Raw genomic sequence first — 18,965 nt, 5'->3', positions numbered from 1 at the left:
ATCATTTTATCTCAATTTATGATTACAGGGGTATATCTACACAGTCATACCTTCATAGTATAAACATATATACTAAAAATGTAATAATTGAAGATGTACTAAAGATGAAGAAGAAGCAAATCTTCGTCTTTACACATGAAACCTGCAGAAGGGAAATAGCATCAACAGCGCAGAATGATGCGCAGACGACAGGCAGACGACAAGGGATGTATGCATTGTCGAGGGGTCCCAGCAAAATTGTTGCGAGTACCCGCAGAGGTAAGATTAAAATTCAGATTCGAGACGTTCTATGGAACGCAATAATGTCAGATATGATTCGTTGAAAAGATTAGCTTTCCGAGAATGTTTTGATCACACTTTTTGACCAATTTCAGGTCCACCGAAGCAACTAGATAGCCTCGAAAGTCGGGATATTTCATCAAAACGTGCTCCTGGAGAGCCCGTTATGAGGTGAGAAATTGAATACCGGAAGTTAATTATTCTGCGCGTTAGTTCATGTTAATACCACCACGTAGAAGAGTCGTTGTATTAAAATTCAAAGCAAAAACACTGCTCGTTCTGACCATCCGACTCAAGGTCGGGTTTTTCAAGTTCAGCGGGGATAAGAGCACGATAACGCGCTAAGTAACTCCACATATTTCACTAGCTTTACAAAAGTAGCATTTGTGCCGACTTTGGCCAATCTGGTGGGATTAGATATTCATAATAAGTACCCAAAGTATTAAAAGCATCATCTCTGAGAAAGCAAAATGGTGTTGGTTGTAAGATGATGATGAAATCACATCAAACCTTGCCATTGGTCACTCCGCGCACCTGGCAGTGTAACCACGCCCATTTTATTGTCGTGAGTTCAAATAGAGTATCAGTTTGAGCAAGTGTCATGAAACATGTATATCTGCTCTATGTAAATATGGTCAAGATAAGACTAGTGTGTAATAAACTAAAACAATAAAAGGCCGTCAGTAAAAAGTTGAAATAGATATGTTGTTTTCAGGATGTATCTCAGTCAACCTTATATTTTGAACCCCCAACGTAAGTGTTGCTTTGAACCTATTTCCTGATAATACTTCTTGGGTTTGATGCAGTTTGAAACATGTATATATGGATTTTTATCAGACCAAAAGGATTTTTACTAGACTCAGGCTTCGGACCAGTGGCTGAAGAGACAGACTGCCATTTAAGTGATATTTTCAAGAATCAGATTTGAAGTTTTTAATGAGAGTCGTACATGAACTTTTGCTGGAAGTGTATAACAACAGGAGCAGCGTTAGTAAGAGCTCATGATTTAATTGTATTTTAAATGCTAAATGACAAAATCTTCAATGTTCAGGAAACATCTCCTCAGGGCATTACATGTCAAAACCTGGAAATGTTACAAAATAAGTATTTTAAAATTGTGTACAATATTAAGCTTCTGATGGATTAATCCCAAAGTTAGAATGTTGATATCTTGATTATATGATCTATCTGCACCTGTTGTTTTCTGTAAAGAAATAGAATGGTGTAAATATGAACAAGCGAATATAGACTTTGATGTCCATTTGAGTTTTTAGTATGGTGCGCTCAACAAGATAACTTATAGATTGGTCTAGAAGTTGGTCAGGGGGTGCTTAATACGGCAAATACAGCACATGGATTAAATGTTGTTTCACAAAGGGGTACGGGTAGCCCAGTTGAAGGTTCCACAATACACTGCGGATTTGCATTCCTTGGGCATGCTTATGATTGTGGGTTCTAATCCCAGTTTGCCCTGAATATGTTTCTGGGTTTGTCAGAACCACACCTAAGCTTGTGGGTTTAGAATACTGTTAAAGGCGGCTTGAACTCACTCATGCAATGTTTTCGTTATGACAAATCCAAGGATGGGTACTATTTGTAAAATTTTAAAGAAAGGCATGCAGTAAAACATCATCTGTATGTGAATGCAAACAGATTACACATGAAATGTCTCATGTGAAAATCTGCATCCAACATGCATCATATATTTTTTCAACTGATAGATATTTCTTCACAAAGTGGATTTTGTTTCGGGTCCTGAAAAACAGGTGACACTTGCAAATGATCAGATTAAGACAACCTGTATCATATCTTTTGTTTAAACAGTATTTACATACATGTGAGTATTTTTAGGAAAATGACCTAACATCACAGCTTGAGGGCTTGAAAATAGGAAACAGGAGGGTATACAGTCAATCTGAACCTTTGGCAGACAATTTCTCATTACTGTTAACATCAGCATCTCTGATATAGTCTATCCACATGATCCAGATAAGGCACAATGTTTCTTGCTCCAAAGTTTGATGAATATTAGTAACTGAGTTAAGGCTATTTTTGATTACCTAGTTGTCTTGGATGTCAGCCTTAGAAATTGGCACTTGTCCTATAGTCCTTGCAAATTTGCCCAATAGGTAAGGTATTAGGACTAGAAGAAATTTGTCATTTTTAAGGGTTTTTCTATATGTTATCGTTATAAGGACTAGTGGACTAAACCTGAGTTTCTATTGCTGGATGTTGAAATAATTAAATTTTAATGAAAATTAAAGTTTAATGCTCTTTTTAATAACCACCGAGCCTGATAATCACAACAAACACAAATCACTGACCTGCCTAAAGCTTGAAACGTAGCAAACGACGAACACTATACACAGCTTCACCACTGCCTTAAGCATTGTATGCATGTCTTTGTTCTATTGTAAAGGCCCTTGGGATTCTGGGTTAGAATAGGGCACATTCCAACGACTAAATAGATCACAGAGCTACAGATAAGCAGCTTATTTGAGTCAAATACCCCCCCCCCCCCCCCCCCCCCCAATATCCAAAACCCAATTACTCAAATGTATAAAAAAACAGCTCGCATAAAAACCAAATAAAGCTTTTTCAGCATGCGTACAAAGGAGCTAATTTCCGAAACAGAATTACGAGCCAATTTACTTTCCGAGTCAAGCCTATATATTTAGAAAAGTAACATACATCTAAAACATTATTTCATATTTTTAACAAATCTTAAAATGTTCACTAATTTTGGGGAAAATCCATTAGAGTGATGAATAGATGAGTGAAAAAATGTTGGTAACCCAATTAGAAATCTAATAACCCAATTAGAATAGAAACCCTAGAGTAAAAACTCAATTGCTCAAAAAGTTATGTGGAGCTCTGGATCAGATGGTCAGACTTTGTGACTTGGTTGATTGTGTGTCATCGTACCCTGCTGTCCTTGATCGTAGCTCACAATATCGATCACTGGATTTTCAGGCCCAGAATCGATTATTTACAACAGGCCGCCATCATTTATACCGATAGCTGGAATACTCCTGAGTGAGGTATCTAACAACATACAAACAAACAATCCCATGTAAAAGCTGCAAGTCTTTTATTATATTCTTGTAACATTTCACAAAATTGACAAATGAAAAATAGAGAATTTGACCCACTGACCCTATTAAAAAACATACACACTCAAAGCAGGGTTAGAAATAGGCACTAGTCCAAAAGTTCTTGCCAAACTGCCCAATAGTTAAGGTATTATAAGGACTAGTAGATATTTGACATTTTTAAGGGCTTTGCTATATATCATCATTATAAGGACTAGTGGACCAAAAACGTTAGTTACTACCGCTGCTTAAAGGACCAAGTTTATTTTCATTTCGATTACCCTCTCAAGGCTTTTACTAGTTTAAGAGAAAAAAACCCTTAAACCAACTAAAAGAAAAAAGGGTTCTTCACTTACTTGGTCAAAATAAAGTTTACTGGACCTGGGCTTTGGACAATTGGAGTTTTATAACACTTTGCTGCTAGTCTAATATTGTGTATGATTTGATGAAAGTCATCTTTAATCATTAACTTGTTATGTTTAATTTCAGAAATTGTTTGGAGCTCTATTTATATGTTTATGAAGTTATTGCCCATCTCATCTTTGATGGTTCATAGTTATTGTGTTGTATTGGACACTTTTCACTGTTACACATACACTATGTTACATATCACTGAGCAGGGATAATACTAGGAGGGGCCCTTCTGCTTTTAGTATTAAGCCCCTAAATTTGAAAAAGGCCCAAATGGGGCATTTTGACATTATGTTGTATAGGCCAGTGTGGGCACAACTGGAGTATTTGAAATTTTCAGTTAATGGGCCCAAGGCATCATTGTCTACTCTACACATGACTCACCAGTTACCGTAAAACAAATTGCTTGAGTAACACTAATTTACTTCTTTTGCAGCTCCCCCAAACCTGTTTTTAATGTTAATGGCAAGCGTGCTCATGTAAATAGGAGCAACAGTGCGCCACAGGAGCCCATCTCTCAACAACATGAAGATATTGTAAAGTACCTAAATGATGGTAAGCATATGTCTTCCTTTTCTCTTTAATTTCTCCACACTTATATCACCCTTTCTGTACCTGAAAGTTAGAACTACAAGGATAGGAATAATGTACAAAATAGGTTTTGGTGGCTACAGGTAAGATAATCTGTGATATGGTTACCATTGGTGAAAAGGTGATCTCCCAGGAATTCGAATTCAAATGAGAGGATGGCCTTGTTGTAGTGGATTATCACTGTGCAGTTTCATCATTATTGTAGTGTGTGGATGATGCGATAGGTTGGTGATGATGTGCAACTTGGTTGATTGTGTGTCATAGTACCGATGGCATGTTTTTTTTGCATGGCAGTAATGAAAATTTCCTCTCATTGCAGCCTGGAACAAAGTTCGACATGAACTTGAAGTAGGCAAGAAATCAGAAAGAGAAAGTAAGGTTTATTCACATATATGATTTTCTTGCTTAATTGTATGATTTCTACACAAATAATGTTTGCACGCAATGTTAATTAAATTATATTTAATTAACTTTCTAAAATCGAGAACACCGCTTTTATTTTACTGTTGATTAGGACACCAGGTAATTTTTCAGCATCAGGGGTACTCTTTATTATTTCAATATAGGAGTACTGGCAAAATGATAGAGTACACTCAGAGTACTGAATGGAATTTAATTTGTATTTCATTTTAGATATGCACCATAGCATTGCTACTCTCGTGTAAAAAGGTCAATAAACAATACTTTTTTAGTTGTACATGTTGTACAGGTCAATAAACAATACTTTTTTCTTTGTACATGTATGTCTATTATATAATGTGCACCCACATCTAGGGGAAAAAATTGACAAATATGAGCAGAAGTTATTTACAATGTATCCCTTCAGCCAAGTCATGTCAACGAACAGGTGATAACAAACTTGGTTAATACAAATTTGAAATTTGAAAAAAAACATCACTAGACAGGACGAATTACCATTTAAGTTGTATTTCCAGTTCTACTACTACTAGGCAATGTTTTATATGTAGAGATTTAGATTACCGTGTGTATTTTCTCGTAAAATTAACCAGAAACAGTACTCAGCTCTACACACGTTTTCACACAATCTACTGGTGATTTGGTCAAAATTTACCCAATGATATAACCAAGAAGATTGGTGCAATGATCTTAAGAATTGTACTTGAAACTATTATTTTATCAGGAATAATACATTCCAATCTTGTGTTATTCTAGTTGCTGTTTTACTATAATTATTTAAAATAATAATAACCATAAGTGTAGCACTACCTTTGGTACAGCTGATTGCTATTGCCGGATATTGTTTATGTAGGGGACAATATAAACACAGTTCAGTCTTCCATGCTCGTGCTTGCGAAAAATCTATGTAGACATATAACAGTCAAACTACAACAAATATGACATTTAATGAGTCAAAGTATGGCATTTATGATATATGTATCCATTCTCTGTCATCTATAATTCATTTCAAGACATCAATAACAGTTATCTGACCGTGGTTGCTGTACATCACAGTATTAAAATAGGTTACGAACATAAGTCCAGATTTGCAATGAACACTTTTTGCTCATTTGTCCGGATTTGTTGACATGGTATTTCCAGTGTTACATGCTCAAGGTATTGTGTATGTAAAACCCCCCATCAAAACTCATTTTAACGAGTATATAATGCACACACCCTTTATACAGCAGTGTTTTTTTGGAAAAAGTGTGCACTATACTTAAAGAAAAAACTCTGCTTAAATTTAAAATCAGAATATAATTTTTTAGAATTACGTCTATAAATGAATGTTAGACATACATGTATGCTGTGATGCGTATGTGATATGTTTTCTAAATTATCCCCAACCATATCGTGCATATTTTGATCCGTACATACCCCAATACAGCCTTTATCTGGAGCCCTGTATCAAGTCAGAAAAATTCCATGAAATCTTCCCTTTTTTGTTTATTTGTATAGTCCTCTCTATTCTTTACTCTAAAAAACTGACTAGGAGTTACTTCCCTTGGTCTATTGAACCTCACTGAAATTTTATGATTTTGAAGTTAATGTTTAGAGTTTATTTAACACTTGTAAATTGCAAAATCTATTAGAATTTAATTTAATCTGTTCAGAATTATATCATGAGGCATCCACTTGGAATGTTATTTGGATATTTTAATGGTTAATTATTTTCAAATTTTGGTGTTCATACCTTGTATACTGAGCTGATGTTTTCTTTTACAGACGCCCCTCTGTGGTACAAAGAGAGGAATCCAAATCCAAGATTGCAAGGTTGGAGTCCTGTCTTGTACTTTTATGTTGGAAAATTTGTTCTAATTATGGATCTTTCATCCAATTTGAAATGATCTTTGCTGTTACAATGAATTTCTGATCTGAGTGTCAGAGGGGTTTCCAGACAGGCATGGTCCCCATTATCGCATGTTTGAATGAGGACTGGTTGTTTACATAGTATGACAAGACTTACCGTATTCGACGTAATAAGCGCCTACAGCGATATTTGCTTATATATTGGCTTGTGAACAATCCCAATTGGCACCCTTCTGATTGATCACTGTACACAAGACTTTTTGTTTCTCGTATAATACTCACTCATGTGTTACATGTCCCCGTAATTATGGGCAATTAAATTCTGAAAAAATATATCTGTCCTACATAAACATTTCAGGCTGTCAGCATAAACCACGAAATTTATCTTTAAACTCTGTTTTTTTTCACCAAAATAATATTCTAATAAGAGCCCTAATTTTGAGAGCGCCCTGGGCGCTTATTACGTCGAATACGGTATTATGTCTTTGCTTATGCTATCGACCACTGGTTTCTCTGGTCCTGCCTCAAATAACTGCATCGTTAAGCAATAATCACTCACTCAAGAGTCAAAAATTGGTTAATCTACAGGCCACCATGACATGGCCGTAATATAACTGTGACATTGAACTGAACTGATTATAGTTGTTTATTTCAAAATACACTTATAACATTCTTTGGAGCATCTTTAGAACACAGTACCACAACTTCTTGTCAGGATGATCTCTGCTGTAGGTCATGTGTCTCAAAGACAAGCAATCAGTTTTGGGTAGAATCTGTCGGACGCGAACTCAAAACCTTCGGATTGTTACCCCTACAGCTAACCAACTGCGCTGTGAAACTAAATGCAAATTTACCTAGTCATTCCTACGCCATTACAGAATTGAACAAAAAGGGTCAAACAGGTGACGGACACTTACGAAGGTTATGGGTGGTCATGGTGTCTCGTGACTTTAGTCTACGGACACTTACGAGTATTCCCGATGCCATTTGGCACACTGAAAACTGAAAAAGGCTCTTGGCGTCAGACGTTGAACTTGTGGGTACGCATGAATGATATGGGATTTAATAATTTCTTTTGTGATATTTGTGACAGGAAAGTGGTTGTAGGGAACACTGTAAGGATAGTGTGGATAATTGTAAGGAATGAGGAGGTATAAGCATGGCTAGTGAGGACACAAGGATGAGTTTGCTTTTGAATCAGTACTGAGTAAATGTAGCGGGTGAAAGTGGCTTGTGTGATTTCCAATAGCCAAAATATTTGACACTAAACTATTTCATCCTTTTTTCTCTCGATGTTGTGTGAAGAATATTAGGAGCAGCTATAGAATCAATAATAGCCACTAAATGGGTACCTAACCCTAATGATAGTAAAGGGGTGATTGATCGTAAAGGGGATCCAAGGGCTAAGGATAGAGTTCGGGGTAATCTAATACCCACTAAACGGGAACCTAACCCTAATGATCCCAAAGGGGTGATTGGTCATAAAGTTTATCCAAGGGCTAAGGATAGAGTTCGGGGTAACCTACCCTAACACCTTCAATACTTGGATGTGTTCAGCGCCAATATAATATTACCTTATAAACTGCATTCCTGTGCATAATAATGAAAATTATAGAATTGAAAAAATAATGTATGTATATTAGTTCGCATTTATCATCATTTTAGTCACTTGTATTATAAAATAAAAAATATATTAAAAATAAAAGTGCTATTAATAACTAGCGTTTGCTATTTAGCAAACTAATATTGAACACTCTCAACATTGCTAGGTGTATTCAATGACATTGCCTGTAGAGATGATAGATCACTGGGAGGAGCTTATGCACACTCGATGACCCCTGACTTCACAGGGCATTGTTTCCCTGGTGTGACTGGCAACAAAATAATACAAATTACCTCATAGGATATTGTCACATATTTTAAAAGTTTGTGGTACTGTATTCTAAAGGTAGGCCCATTCTTTATTACTCACCGCCTCCATGGTCTAGTGGTAGAGAGTCCACCCGGAGAGAGGAAGGTCCGGGGTTTGATCCCCGGCCTCAAAAGACATTAAAAGATGGTACTCGGCATAAAGGGGCTTTAACAAGGACTGGTCTGCTCGGTGTCAGTATACTGTGTCTGAGTGGGATATTCATGTTCAACTGCGGCATGGCATCTCCGTGAGCCTGCGCTATAAATCGGCATCAGTTCGGACTATTACAAGCAGCCACACAAACGTGCATGCACATAGCTTTAAAGTGCAATAATCTTGGACGCGACGTTAAACCCAATTTCACCTCACCTCACCTTTATTACACTGCATGAAGTTTAGTTGTTAAAATTATGTTTGTTACATTTTTTCAGGATTCAAGGCATTTGATCTGGAGGAATTTTGGGGGAAAAGAACACTGGAAAAGCTAGACTTGACAGAATCCAGTTGAAATCTCCACAGCTGTTGTTACAGTATTCAAACAAACTTGGCTGTAGATATTTTTAGCTTTGTCTTTTGACAACTAGTTTCCTCAAACTGTGAAACAGATTTTAACATGTAATTTATATTCTGTAATATAAACTTTTTGACAATTTTAATCCAATGTGTTGTGTTTATTTTAAGTTGTGAAAGATTTGCTGGATGATCAACATAAATATTGTCCATGTTGAAATTGTCATTTTATTCTGACCTGTAAACTGTGACCATTTTGATGACAATAAACACTTCAACATCACCATTCTGAGGGTTTGATTTGTATATCAAAATCAGATGTAATATCAGAGTGACTATGAGAAGTTGTAAAGTACAAAACGGTATATTTCAAAGTTAAAGTTGTATGTTTGTGAGTTAAACTTACAATAAGCATGTAGATTCTTCAACTAAGCAATCGGCTTCACACAATACCCATAAAGGGGATGCAGTGGCAGGAGGATTGTGTCACTGATCTTTTACCAGAATTCAGAGCTATGATGCAACGGTGGACAGTACTTCCATATCATTGTCACACACTTTGCTTTCCACGAATCTGGGTAGGTGTTTATGTACAATTTGTTCTGTTAAGTGGTCAATGAAACAGACCAATCAACGGAGGTTCTCTGTTTCCTACACATCTAAATGTGTCCGTCCTGGTGACTTGGTGTAGGGCTGAAACTTGACTACCAGTTGAGTATGTACATTTTGCGAATGTTCATAGTACAGTTAAAATATGTAATTGTCAAAGGACAAATATTGAGGTACATGAACATTGTACTAAAAATACAGATATTGCCGGAAATTATGTTTACTTGTCATTTGCTGGCAAGTACTGATTAAACATATTTTGTTGACATTATAATCTGGATTGAGGTAAAAATAAAGCACACCTTGCTTACTGGACCCTCTCCAGAAATAGGATGTTCAATGATGTGGCAGATGAGATAACATATTCTTCCATTTGAGCGCTGGAATTCATCACTTTCTTCTTCACTAATGTTGTCCACATTAGTTACGATCGATGCCCTACTCGGAATTGCGTACTGGCACCATGAGACCATATCAGAGTAAAGTAAATCATTAGATCTTTTTGTAGTATATGCAAAATAGCATGACGATTTCAGTACTCTGTTAATATCAGTGTAAATTGGCATGGATGATATATGAACAATGAAAACAAATATGGATATATGATCCTGAAATGAACACCTTAGCCCATCTGGTTTTTAAGTTACCCTCTGGTAATGAAAGTAACCTGTATTTGGGTTAAGTCTAACCTGTTGCCAAGAAAACAGCAAAAGGCACCGTGCAGTTCAACATGTGTTTGATACATATGGAAAGTTTCATTATAACATATGAATGAACGCAACGCGTATTTGAGTCCAGTTGACAAGGAAACACACACACAATTTTTCAGAAAAAAACAAAACAAAACATGGATATCTGCCAGTTCAGCATGTGTTAGATAAATCTGCAAAGTTTCGTAATAAAACATTAAACGGTTTCCGAGTTAAGCTTCGGAAACGAAACGTGACGGAAGGACAACACCCATTCCTATGTCCCCCTCCCACTTCTTGGCGGGGGATTATAATGGGGAGAGCTCCGTGCATAAACACAACCCGACGTAAAATGGAGGCTCGGCGTTTAATCGGGGACTTATGGTATACTGTTTCGAGCTTGTTGCCCTTGTATATATATATATATTTGCGGAAGTTGTGTGTCATTTAGATTTCTCAAATAATAAACCAATTTTATGGATGGCTTTGGCGTTGAAATTGTACAAAAACAGTTATTAATTATTTATGCGTAATCCTTTCATGAACCTTTAGGGCATGACCTTGATACTATTTAATTTCAAATAATTTGATGCAGGTTGTTGCATATATTCTCACACATACAGACGGGCCTCAGCGCCTCTTGATTCTGTCTCTGACAAATTCTGATTTAATTGATGACTGCTCCCCAGGATACCTCAAAGAACTGATTCAGCCCGTGAAGAAGTAAGTAGTGTCTATGCTTGTCGTAAGAGGCAAGTAACGGGATCGGATGGTCAGACTCGCTGACTTGGTTGATGCATGTACAACGTTTCCCAATTGCGTAGATCGATGCTCATGATGTCCATCACTTGGTTGTCTGATCTAGTCTCGATTAATTACTGATCACCGTCATATAGCTGGAATATTGCTGAGTGCGGCGTTGAACAACAAGCAAGCAAGTAAACAAACAAACAACATATTCAGCATAGGAACAACGACTCCTTATCCAGACACCAAAAAATTGGATGAGCGCTCTTCCTCTGTTACAAGTCCAAAGCTCTGGAACTTTATCTGAGTGCGGCGTTAAACAACAAACCAAGCAACCAGAAACAAAAAGACTCTCTTAATTTCTTCAGACGTCAACTTACAACCTTTTTGTTAATTCAATCTTATTGACGTTGACGTGACCTGTATTTTCCATGTCTTTTTGTAAGAACCACTAAGCAGATGTGTAGCTGGACGGTTAGACGATATACAAGTGCATAAAAAGGTTCAAACCATTCCGTCACAGGCGGTTTTATATTCAAGACGTTGACATCGTAGATCCTTTATTTTGTTTAACTTTCACTGCTTACTGCTAAAATGGACACACTTGGAAGATAAACCTACTGTGTTTTGAAACTCTCAAGGCAGATTCGATATCTCTTATTTTAATTTGGAACCGAATCCAATAGGTTTACCCCCATTCTACCACGACAGCGATAACGTTTTAAACCCGATAGACTGCGTAATCACACGTGTGTAAATAGGTATGCTACAGGCCAGAATTCGAGTTTTATCATATTTTAATTGATCAGAATCAAGTATTTGTCAATGTCATAGCAGACTGTCAAGTCACTTTCACTCGATACCAGCCGGTTATGACCTTTTCGCCTGGGTCGACGTAATCTGGCGTGGCATGTCCAGTGAACAATAATGTTTACTTTGTTTTTAAATAGATCTACCACCCGATCAAAGACACATTAACTACACCCTCGTTTGTAGTTTGTCTACCTCAGCCCTCCTCCCATTTGCAAGCTTATTATTTCAATGTAGCAGGAAATAAGTTCTAAACACCGCCCTATTACTATTTTATATTGTTGCATTAACAAAGTGGCACAGTAAGGCCTGGGAAGGCTGTAACTGGGTAACACAACTGGCCAAACTGTGAGTCACATGTTGGCAGAAAGAGCGTAACTGGCTACGTCTCTGGTTTTAGCTTACATTTTGTTTGTTGTTTAACGCCGCACTCAGCAATATTCCAGCTATATGACGGCGGTCTGTAAATAATCGAGTCTGGACCAGACAATCCAGTGATTGACACCATGAGCATCGATGGGCAACGATGACATGCATCAGCCAAGTTACCTCTTACGACAAGCTTAGTCGTCTTTTACGGCAAGCATTGGTTCCCGAAGACCTATTCTACCCGGATCTTCACGGGTCAGTTTACATTTTGTGTACTGTAATACCACTACGTTAGCCCTTTATTGTAGGGTGGGTGTGGGTGTGTTGTGAGATTAAGGGCTGGTGTCTGTGTGTGTGTAGCAATGCAGTCTTAGATATTTGCTCACATTGCAGCCATAATAAAAATGTCATTATGTTTGCATATTTTTATTACCCTTTAACTTTGAAGCACATGTTGCAAGTATTCAACAGACGTTCAGGTGAGCTACGGAGCTTGTGCTTCTTTTTCTCAGCCAATTACCGAGGACGTCTAATTGAGGATAAAACATGTCCGGAACAAAACAACACATTCATGAAATAAACCAGTATGTCGGGGATTTGTCACGCGACAGCAATTCAAAAGACCGAGCACACAAGTTGTATTTGAACAAACTAGATTGCATCAAATAGACAGTTTAAGGACAACATCTTATAGACAGTTTAAGGACAACATCTCAACATATATATATTAAAGAAGTTGTGTCTACTTCATCCGTCAACTTCAAAGAAATGCAAATCAAATACCTCAAGGACATTGTTTTCGTTGTGGAAATCATTTTCTTTTGACCAAGTCAAGCTTAAGAAGTCCCCTTTATATTTCTTTTTACACAGCTTTAAAAGGACAGATTCAGAGAGTTCACAGGTTTGATCTTATCAAAGGAAACCCGCAAACGATTGTTTGCTTGTGGAGGAAGAGCATCTTCGATTGGAAACTGCCCGTGCCCCGCGGAGTTAGTAGTGTAATTCTTTGATTATTATCGACAAACAATCTTATTGGTGTTGGTGAAAACTCCAAGATGGTCGCCAACATGGCTGTAATTTCTGATGATATCTATATATACTCAATATGTCAGGAGTATCTGGTCAATTTATACAGATATCTATAGTATTATATTCAGAATTAATTGCAACAATGCTGCATATAATTCAAACACAGTTTGCAGGCCCCCTGGTGGTAGAAAATCTAAGATGGCCACCAACATGGCTGAAATCTCTAATGATATCAATTTATACTCAATATATCATAGTTAACTGTTCATTGTATACACATTATTACTGTAATGTATCAAGGATAAATCGCAACAATGCTGTATATAATTCAAATCTGGTATGCTGATCCCCTGGTGGTGATGGAAGTACTAGATGGCCGCCAATGTGGTTGAAATCTCTAATGATATCAGACTATACTCATTGTATAATAATTATCTGGTGAATTTATACAAATTATCAAAGGATCATTGGCAATAAATCAAGGACGCTTTTCATTAATATATTGCAAGTGAACCGCATCCAAAATTACCCATAATCATGGGGGAATGGATTCATATCTTAAAAACTGGAATGTATGTTCAAGTTATATTGACATTGTTGCCATGAACCTATGATATCAACTTACTTCCTACTTAAGTATGGCCAGGAATATCAGTTCAATGCACGTGTTTACTGTTACATAACTTTGCTTCACAGCGGCACAGAGCAGTGTACTTTAGACCGACGGTTAACCTTTACAAAGTCTGTGCAAGATGCAGTGTTAGTTAATAACACTTGTGTGCCTGTGCAAGTGTTGTCCACTTGGGTCTCCACGTATCACTACATGTCCTCTCTTGTCCCCATACATGTCCCCCATGATAGGTTACTCGCACTGTGTGCTGTTGTGGAGCTGCCTGTATTGGTGGAATGTTTTCAATTGTAGATTTCATGAAAATAGATTTTGCCTTGCTTAATTGACCTTCCAAATTATCCAGTTGTGTAATACATGAAAACGACACACCGCGAAAGAAGGTGCATTGTGTTGTCAGAGGTATTTGACGGAGAGTCTGCTGATGATGGAAAAGCACCACAGGCACAATATGCAATATTCTTGTAGTGAAACTGGGGTTGAGGCAGCTGACGTCGGTGCACATCAACTTCTCAAAAGATCTTCTTTGTTCACTTCTGTTTCCTTATATTAAACATATGCCTGATGTGGACACATGATGAAGGAATCAGCAACTCGGCTTGAGGCAATTCCAGCAGCACAGATTGCAGTTGTCCATCCACTTCCTTCGGGGCAGTTTTCCACTCTCCACTACGAAGAAACAAGATATATCTAAAATATATATATATAGATGCAATCTACCAAACATGATAATTAAAGGTGCAAATTAGATTCACAGGCACTTGCATAACACATATACCACCAGGATTTACAACGAAATTGATCCGTGAAGATCCGGGGTAGAATAGGCGACTTGGCTTGTCGTAAGAGGCGACTAACGGGATCGGGTGGTCAGGCTCGCTGACTTGGTTGATGCATGTCATGGTATCCCAATTGCGTAGATCGATGCTCATAATGTCCATCACTGGATTGTCAAGTCCGGACTCGATTATTTATAGACCGCCGTCATATTGCTGGAATACTGCTGAGTGCGGCGTTAAACAACAAATACACACACACACACACACACACACACACACACACACACACACACACACACACACACACACACACACACACACACACACACACACACACACACACACACAACGAACTTGGTAAAATATTAACATAAAAATGTCCAAATATAAAACAAGCTAATGGTGACCAGGAAAATTGACACTACAACCTCCTCAGCACAGGTGATGGCGTGACGGACTACAAATCAAGAAGTTGCACGTTCGAGGTTAAATAATCCTTGTAGCCATTAATGTGTTGTTGCTGTATGCCTAAGAGTATTTCGCTCATGTAGGAAGCTGACAATAAAAGTGTAATTTTTACTCCTACTATATGATTACAACTTAAAACGTTTTAGTAATGGCAATACGAACTGATTAGTAAAGTCTACTAACATGTTTTAGTGGAATGGGCAGTGAAATTCACAAAGTTAGTAAACTATTTCTGTTGTCAGAGAGGCATAATAGTTCAGTTCACAACCAGCAACATGAGCAATGTTTTCTTGTTTGCATAGTTATCCGAACTTATAAAGTTGCCGCTCAACAATCTACAAGGTGAGTTTCATGTTTCTATCAAACTGTTTATTAGTGAACACATATGCTAAATAAATTGATTTACTCGCCTAAATCCCATTTAGCCACATTCCCTATGATACTGCTGAGACCGACATCGTGGATAGTCTCATTTCACTTGCGGACGTGTCTGTGATGTACTTCTGGTCTGAAAATGTCCCCTTGCGGTACATGATGATACGTTTGAACTCCATGCGCATTTGTCTGCTAGATATAATGTAGATGATAAAATTAGCGGAGGAGTTGACAATTTCAAGCCAAGCTGCAAGTATCCCGACCAGGTTGTAGACGTTGTTCCGAGTTTTGGGGAAGTTGTATTCGTAGTCAAATAGCTGGCTTAGGATATTGAGGGCACCAGGTGTCATGCAGAAGAAAAACAGAAGAGCCAGACCAAACAATGTCTGAGTGATGCGCTGTTCTGCAGGCGTCTCGTCACGATTCTGACCCGTCATCTGGGAGCGCGCAGACTTGGAGCGGTACAGGCTGACACTGATGGTGATGTTGCAGATGATGACAACAGCGATGGGGATGAAGCGAAGGAGGAACAATCTGACGATATACAGAGTTGCATAAAAGTCACGGTTCTTTCCGAACTCCGACATTTTGAGAACTGTGGTCATTTGTGTCGAATTGGGTATAGGGAAATCAGTAGGCACGAACTCCAGGGCATAGGGAACCAATATGGCTGCAACCAGAAGACTGCAGATGAATATTGAAAGTCCCATTGTCTTCCTTGACCAAAGTGATTTGATTTTCAAAGGGAAAAGGACAGCACATAACCTCTCTAGTGATATTACAACGATTAAAAGATTGGATATTCGACCAAATGCCGATCTTAAGTAGGAACCGAAATATGGAAATGCTTTTCGGGAGATATAAAGTCCGGGTTTATAGTCTAAAGCGATGGTGACTCCGATCAGACAGAAGAGTATCATCGCAATAAGGTGTAGAAAGTCACAGACAGTTATGGAGATGAGAACCATCTTGGTTGTGTCCCGCATCTTGTGACGTAATAAGACCACAAAACTGATGACGTTTCCCACAATTCCAATGAGAGCTGTTACAGGCATGATGGTCGTGTACATTGCAATCCGGAAGTTGACCATGTCTTCAGCAGGGATGACAAAGTAGCCGGCTGGATGTATTGACTTCTGCGTAGTCGTTGTGAAATTGCTAAGTTGAAGTTTGTCGGGTATGTGATTTAGGAAAGTTGACATCTTGATGGTGGCGTTTTCCAGGTTTTCCATGAAAATTGGGTGTTGGTCTTGGTCTGTAATATCAAGCAAGGCATTGTCAGACAGTGTTGTCCTAATGTTTTCGGTTGCAGCTGATAAATGGTTTTGAAACAAACTTTGAATTACGTATAACCATGTACAGTTCTTGCAAACTTCATACAAAACCTGTTCGGCAAGACAGTGTTCATCCATTATAAAACTTATTTGACAATACGTTGTTTACTCTAGATTTTCTAAAATTATATATATAAGTCTTTGAATGGTATTTAGGAGTGATACACATAGGGAAGAGAATTTATGAATGCCAATTTATTTATTATGAGGAACACAACGTTTCGGAGTATATACTCACTCCTTCATCGGGTGAATATGAAGCAGAGAACATATATATGTACCAGTAAACACAACAAAAGTTATAAGATAACAAAGGTGGATACTTAACAAAGGAAGCCAACAGAAATGGCAATATTGCCAGACAAACAAGACATTCATTATGAGAGATCTTAATGTCTCTTGTTTATTAAAAGGCAGCTTTTCGGCAATGTCTTGAAATATCTAGATGCAAGGAAATAGCACCTAAAGAAAAGAGGCACGTAGGGACTTCTCAGTACTAACCCGGAACTATGAATTACATCCATGACATATCCTAATAATTGATATTCTATTCCGTCGGGCACTCACTCACTCAGTATTGAATCGCAAAGTTGCTTAAATACATTAAAAGTGGAATAAAGAAAAATGTCCCACTGATAAAAAAACCCCGAATTGCCATGCAAGGAAATCTAGCATCCGCCATAATCCCCAATCGACCCTACCAAATGGGCAAAACTCACATTAATGTTTGCAGCTCAGAAGACATTGCACGGATATTTTTATATATTTAGTCGAGATCTATAATTTTGAGTTGAAACTGCGTAATTGACAAGTCATGTAGCGTTATGTTTATGTGTATGTTATTATATATTCATGAAGTACACGACGTTGATAGTGGTTGGAGCGGCTTGCTGTGTTAGAGCTGAAATAGGGTTTGAAACAGACAATGTCAGCCACGACTGATTGAGTGTGTGTAGTCAGCAACATTCTACCTATTATCACTGCAGCAGGATAATCTTCAAGACGAGGCCAGCCAACCACCACTACAGACATACATTTATGCTAAGTGATCTGGATATGACTACTTTTGTTCTCTTGTGCTGTTTTTTCTGACTAAAAAAAGAAGAAAATTTCCTTTCATTTTCACATGACGTCTGACAACATATATAATATATATACATTCGAAAATATATAAACTAGTATAAGAGATATGGGCTCAGACACACAGACACAGACACAATCACAGACAGACAGACAGACAGACAGACAGACACAGACAGACAGACACACACACACACACACATACACAGTATAAGATTCACAGGATAAATACACAAGCATTTCAGAGATGTGTCATGTAATCTCCAACAGGGCTGCAGTGAACATGTACAGCTACATGGGGGTGCGATACACGGACCTGTGTGTGCATTACCCACATGAGGCTGTGGAGGTCACACGGGGGAGGTATGTCATGCCTCACATTGCTGTGGAGGACACACGGAGGAGGTATGTCATGCCTCACATTGCTGTGGAGGACACACGGAGGAGGTATGTCATGCCTCATATAGCTGTGGAGGACACACGGGGGAGGTATGTCATGCCTCACATTGCTGTGGAGGACACACGGAGGAGGTATGTCATGCCTCACATTGCTGTGGAGGACACACGGAGGAGGTATGTCATGCCTCACATTGCTGTGGAGGACACACGGATGAGGTATGTCATGACTCATATGGCTGTGGAGGACACACGGAGGAGGTATGTCATGCCTCACATTGCTGTAGAGGACACACGGAGGAGGTATGTCATGCCTCATATAGCTGTGGAGGACACACGGAGGAGGTATGTCATGCCTCATATGGCTGTGGAGGACACACGGATGAGGTATGTCATGCCTCATATAGCTGTGGAGGACACACGGAGGAGGTATGTCATGCCTCATATGGCTGTGGAGGACACACGGATGAGGTATGTCATGCCTCATATGGCTGTGGAGGACACACGGAGGAGGTATGTCATGCCTCACATTGCTGTAGAGGACAAACGGAGGAGGTATGTCATGCCTCATATAGCTGTGGAGGACACA

General features: G+C 38.4%; 2 protein-coding genes across 2 annotated transcripts; one reads left to right on the top strand and one right to left on the bottom strand.

The window, feature by feature from the left end:
- The first annotated feature begins 79 nt into the window (after positions 1-79).
- LOC124132775 (MAPK regulated corepressor interacting protein 2-like) lies at positions 80-9,349 on the top strand. The gene is made up of 6 exons (XM_046496896.1): positions 80-258; positions 375-450; positions 4,219-4,337; positions 4,693-4,746; positions 6,558-6,605; positions 8,985-9,349. Exons 1-6 carry the CDS (start codon positions 105-107, stop codon positions 9,059-9,061), a joined length of 528 nt encoding a protein of 175 aa, XP_046352852.1. The 5' UTR covers positions 80-104; the 3' UTR covers positions 9,062-9,349.
- Positions 9,350-15,546: 6,197 nt separating this feature from the next.
- Positions 15,547-16,808, bottom strand: LOC124132827 (probable G-protein coupled receptor B0563.6). The gene has a single exon (XM_046496969.2). The coding sequence runs from the start codon at positions 16,796-16,798 to the stop codon at positions 15,626-15,628; it is 1,173 nt and encodes a 390-aa protein (XP_046352925.2). The 5' UTR covers positions 16,799-16,808; the 3' UTR covers positions 15,547-15,625.
- Positions 16,809-18,965: the final 2,157 nt, after the last annotated feature.

This window comes from Haliotis rufescens, unplaced genomic scaffold (assembly GCF_023055435.1).
Source record: "Haliotis rufescens isolate VD_foot unplaced genomic scaffold, xgHalRufe1.0.p SCAF_11, whole genome shotgun sequence".
Classification (NCBI taxonomy): Eukaryota; Metazoa; Mollusca; class Gastropoda; order Lepetellida; family Haliotidae; genus Haliotis; species Haliotis rufescens.
This window is presented reverse-complemented; position numbering and strand designations above follow the sequence as displayed.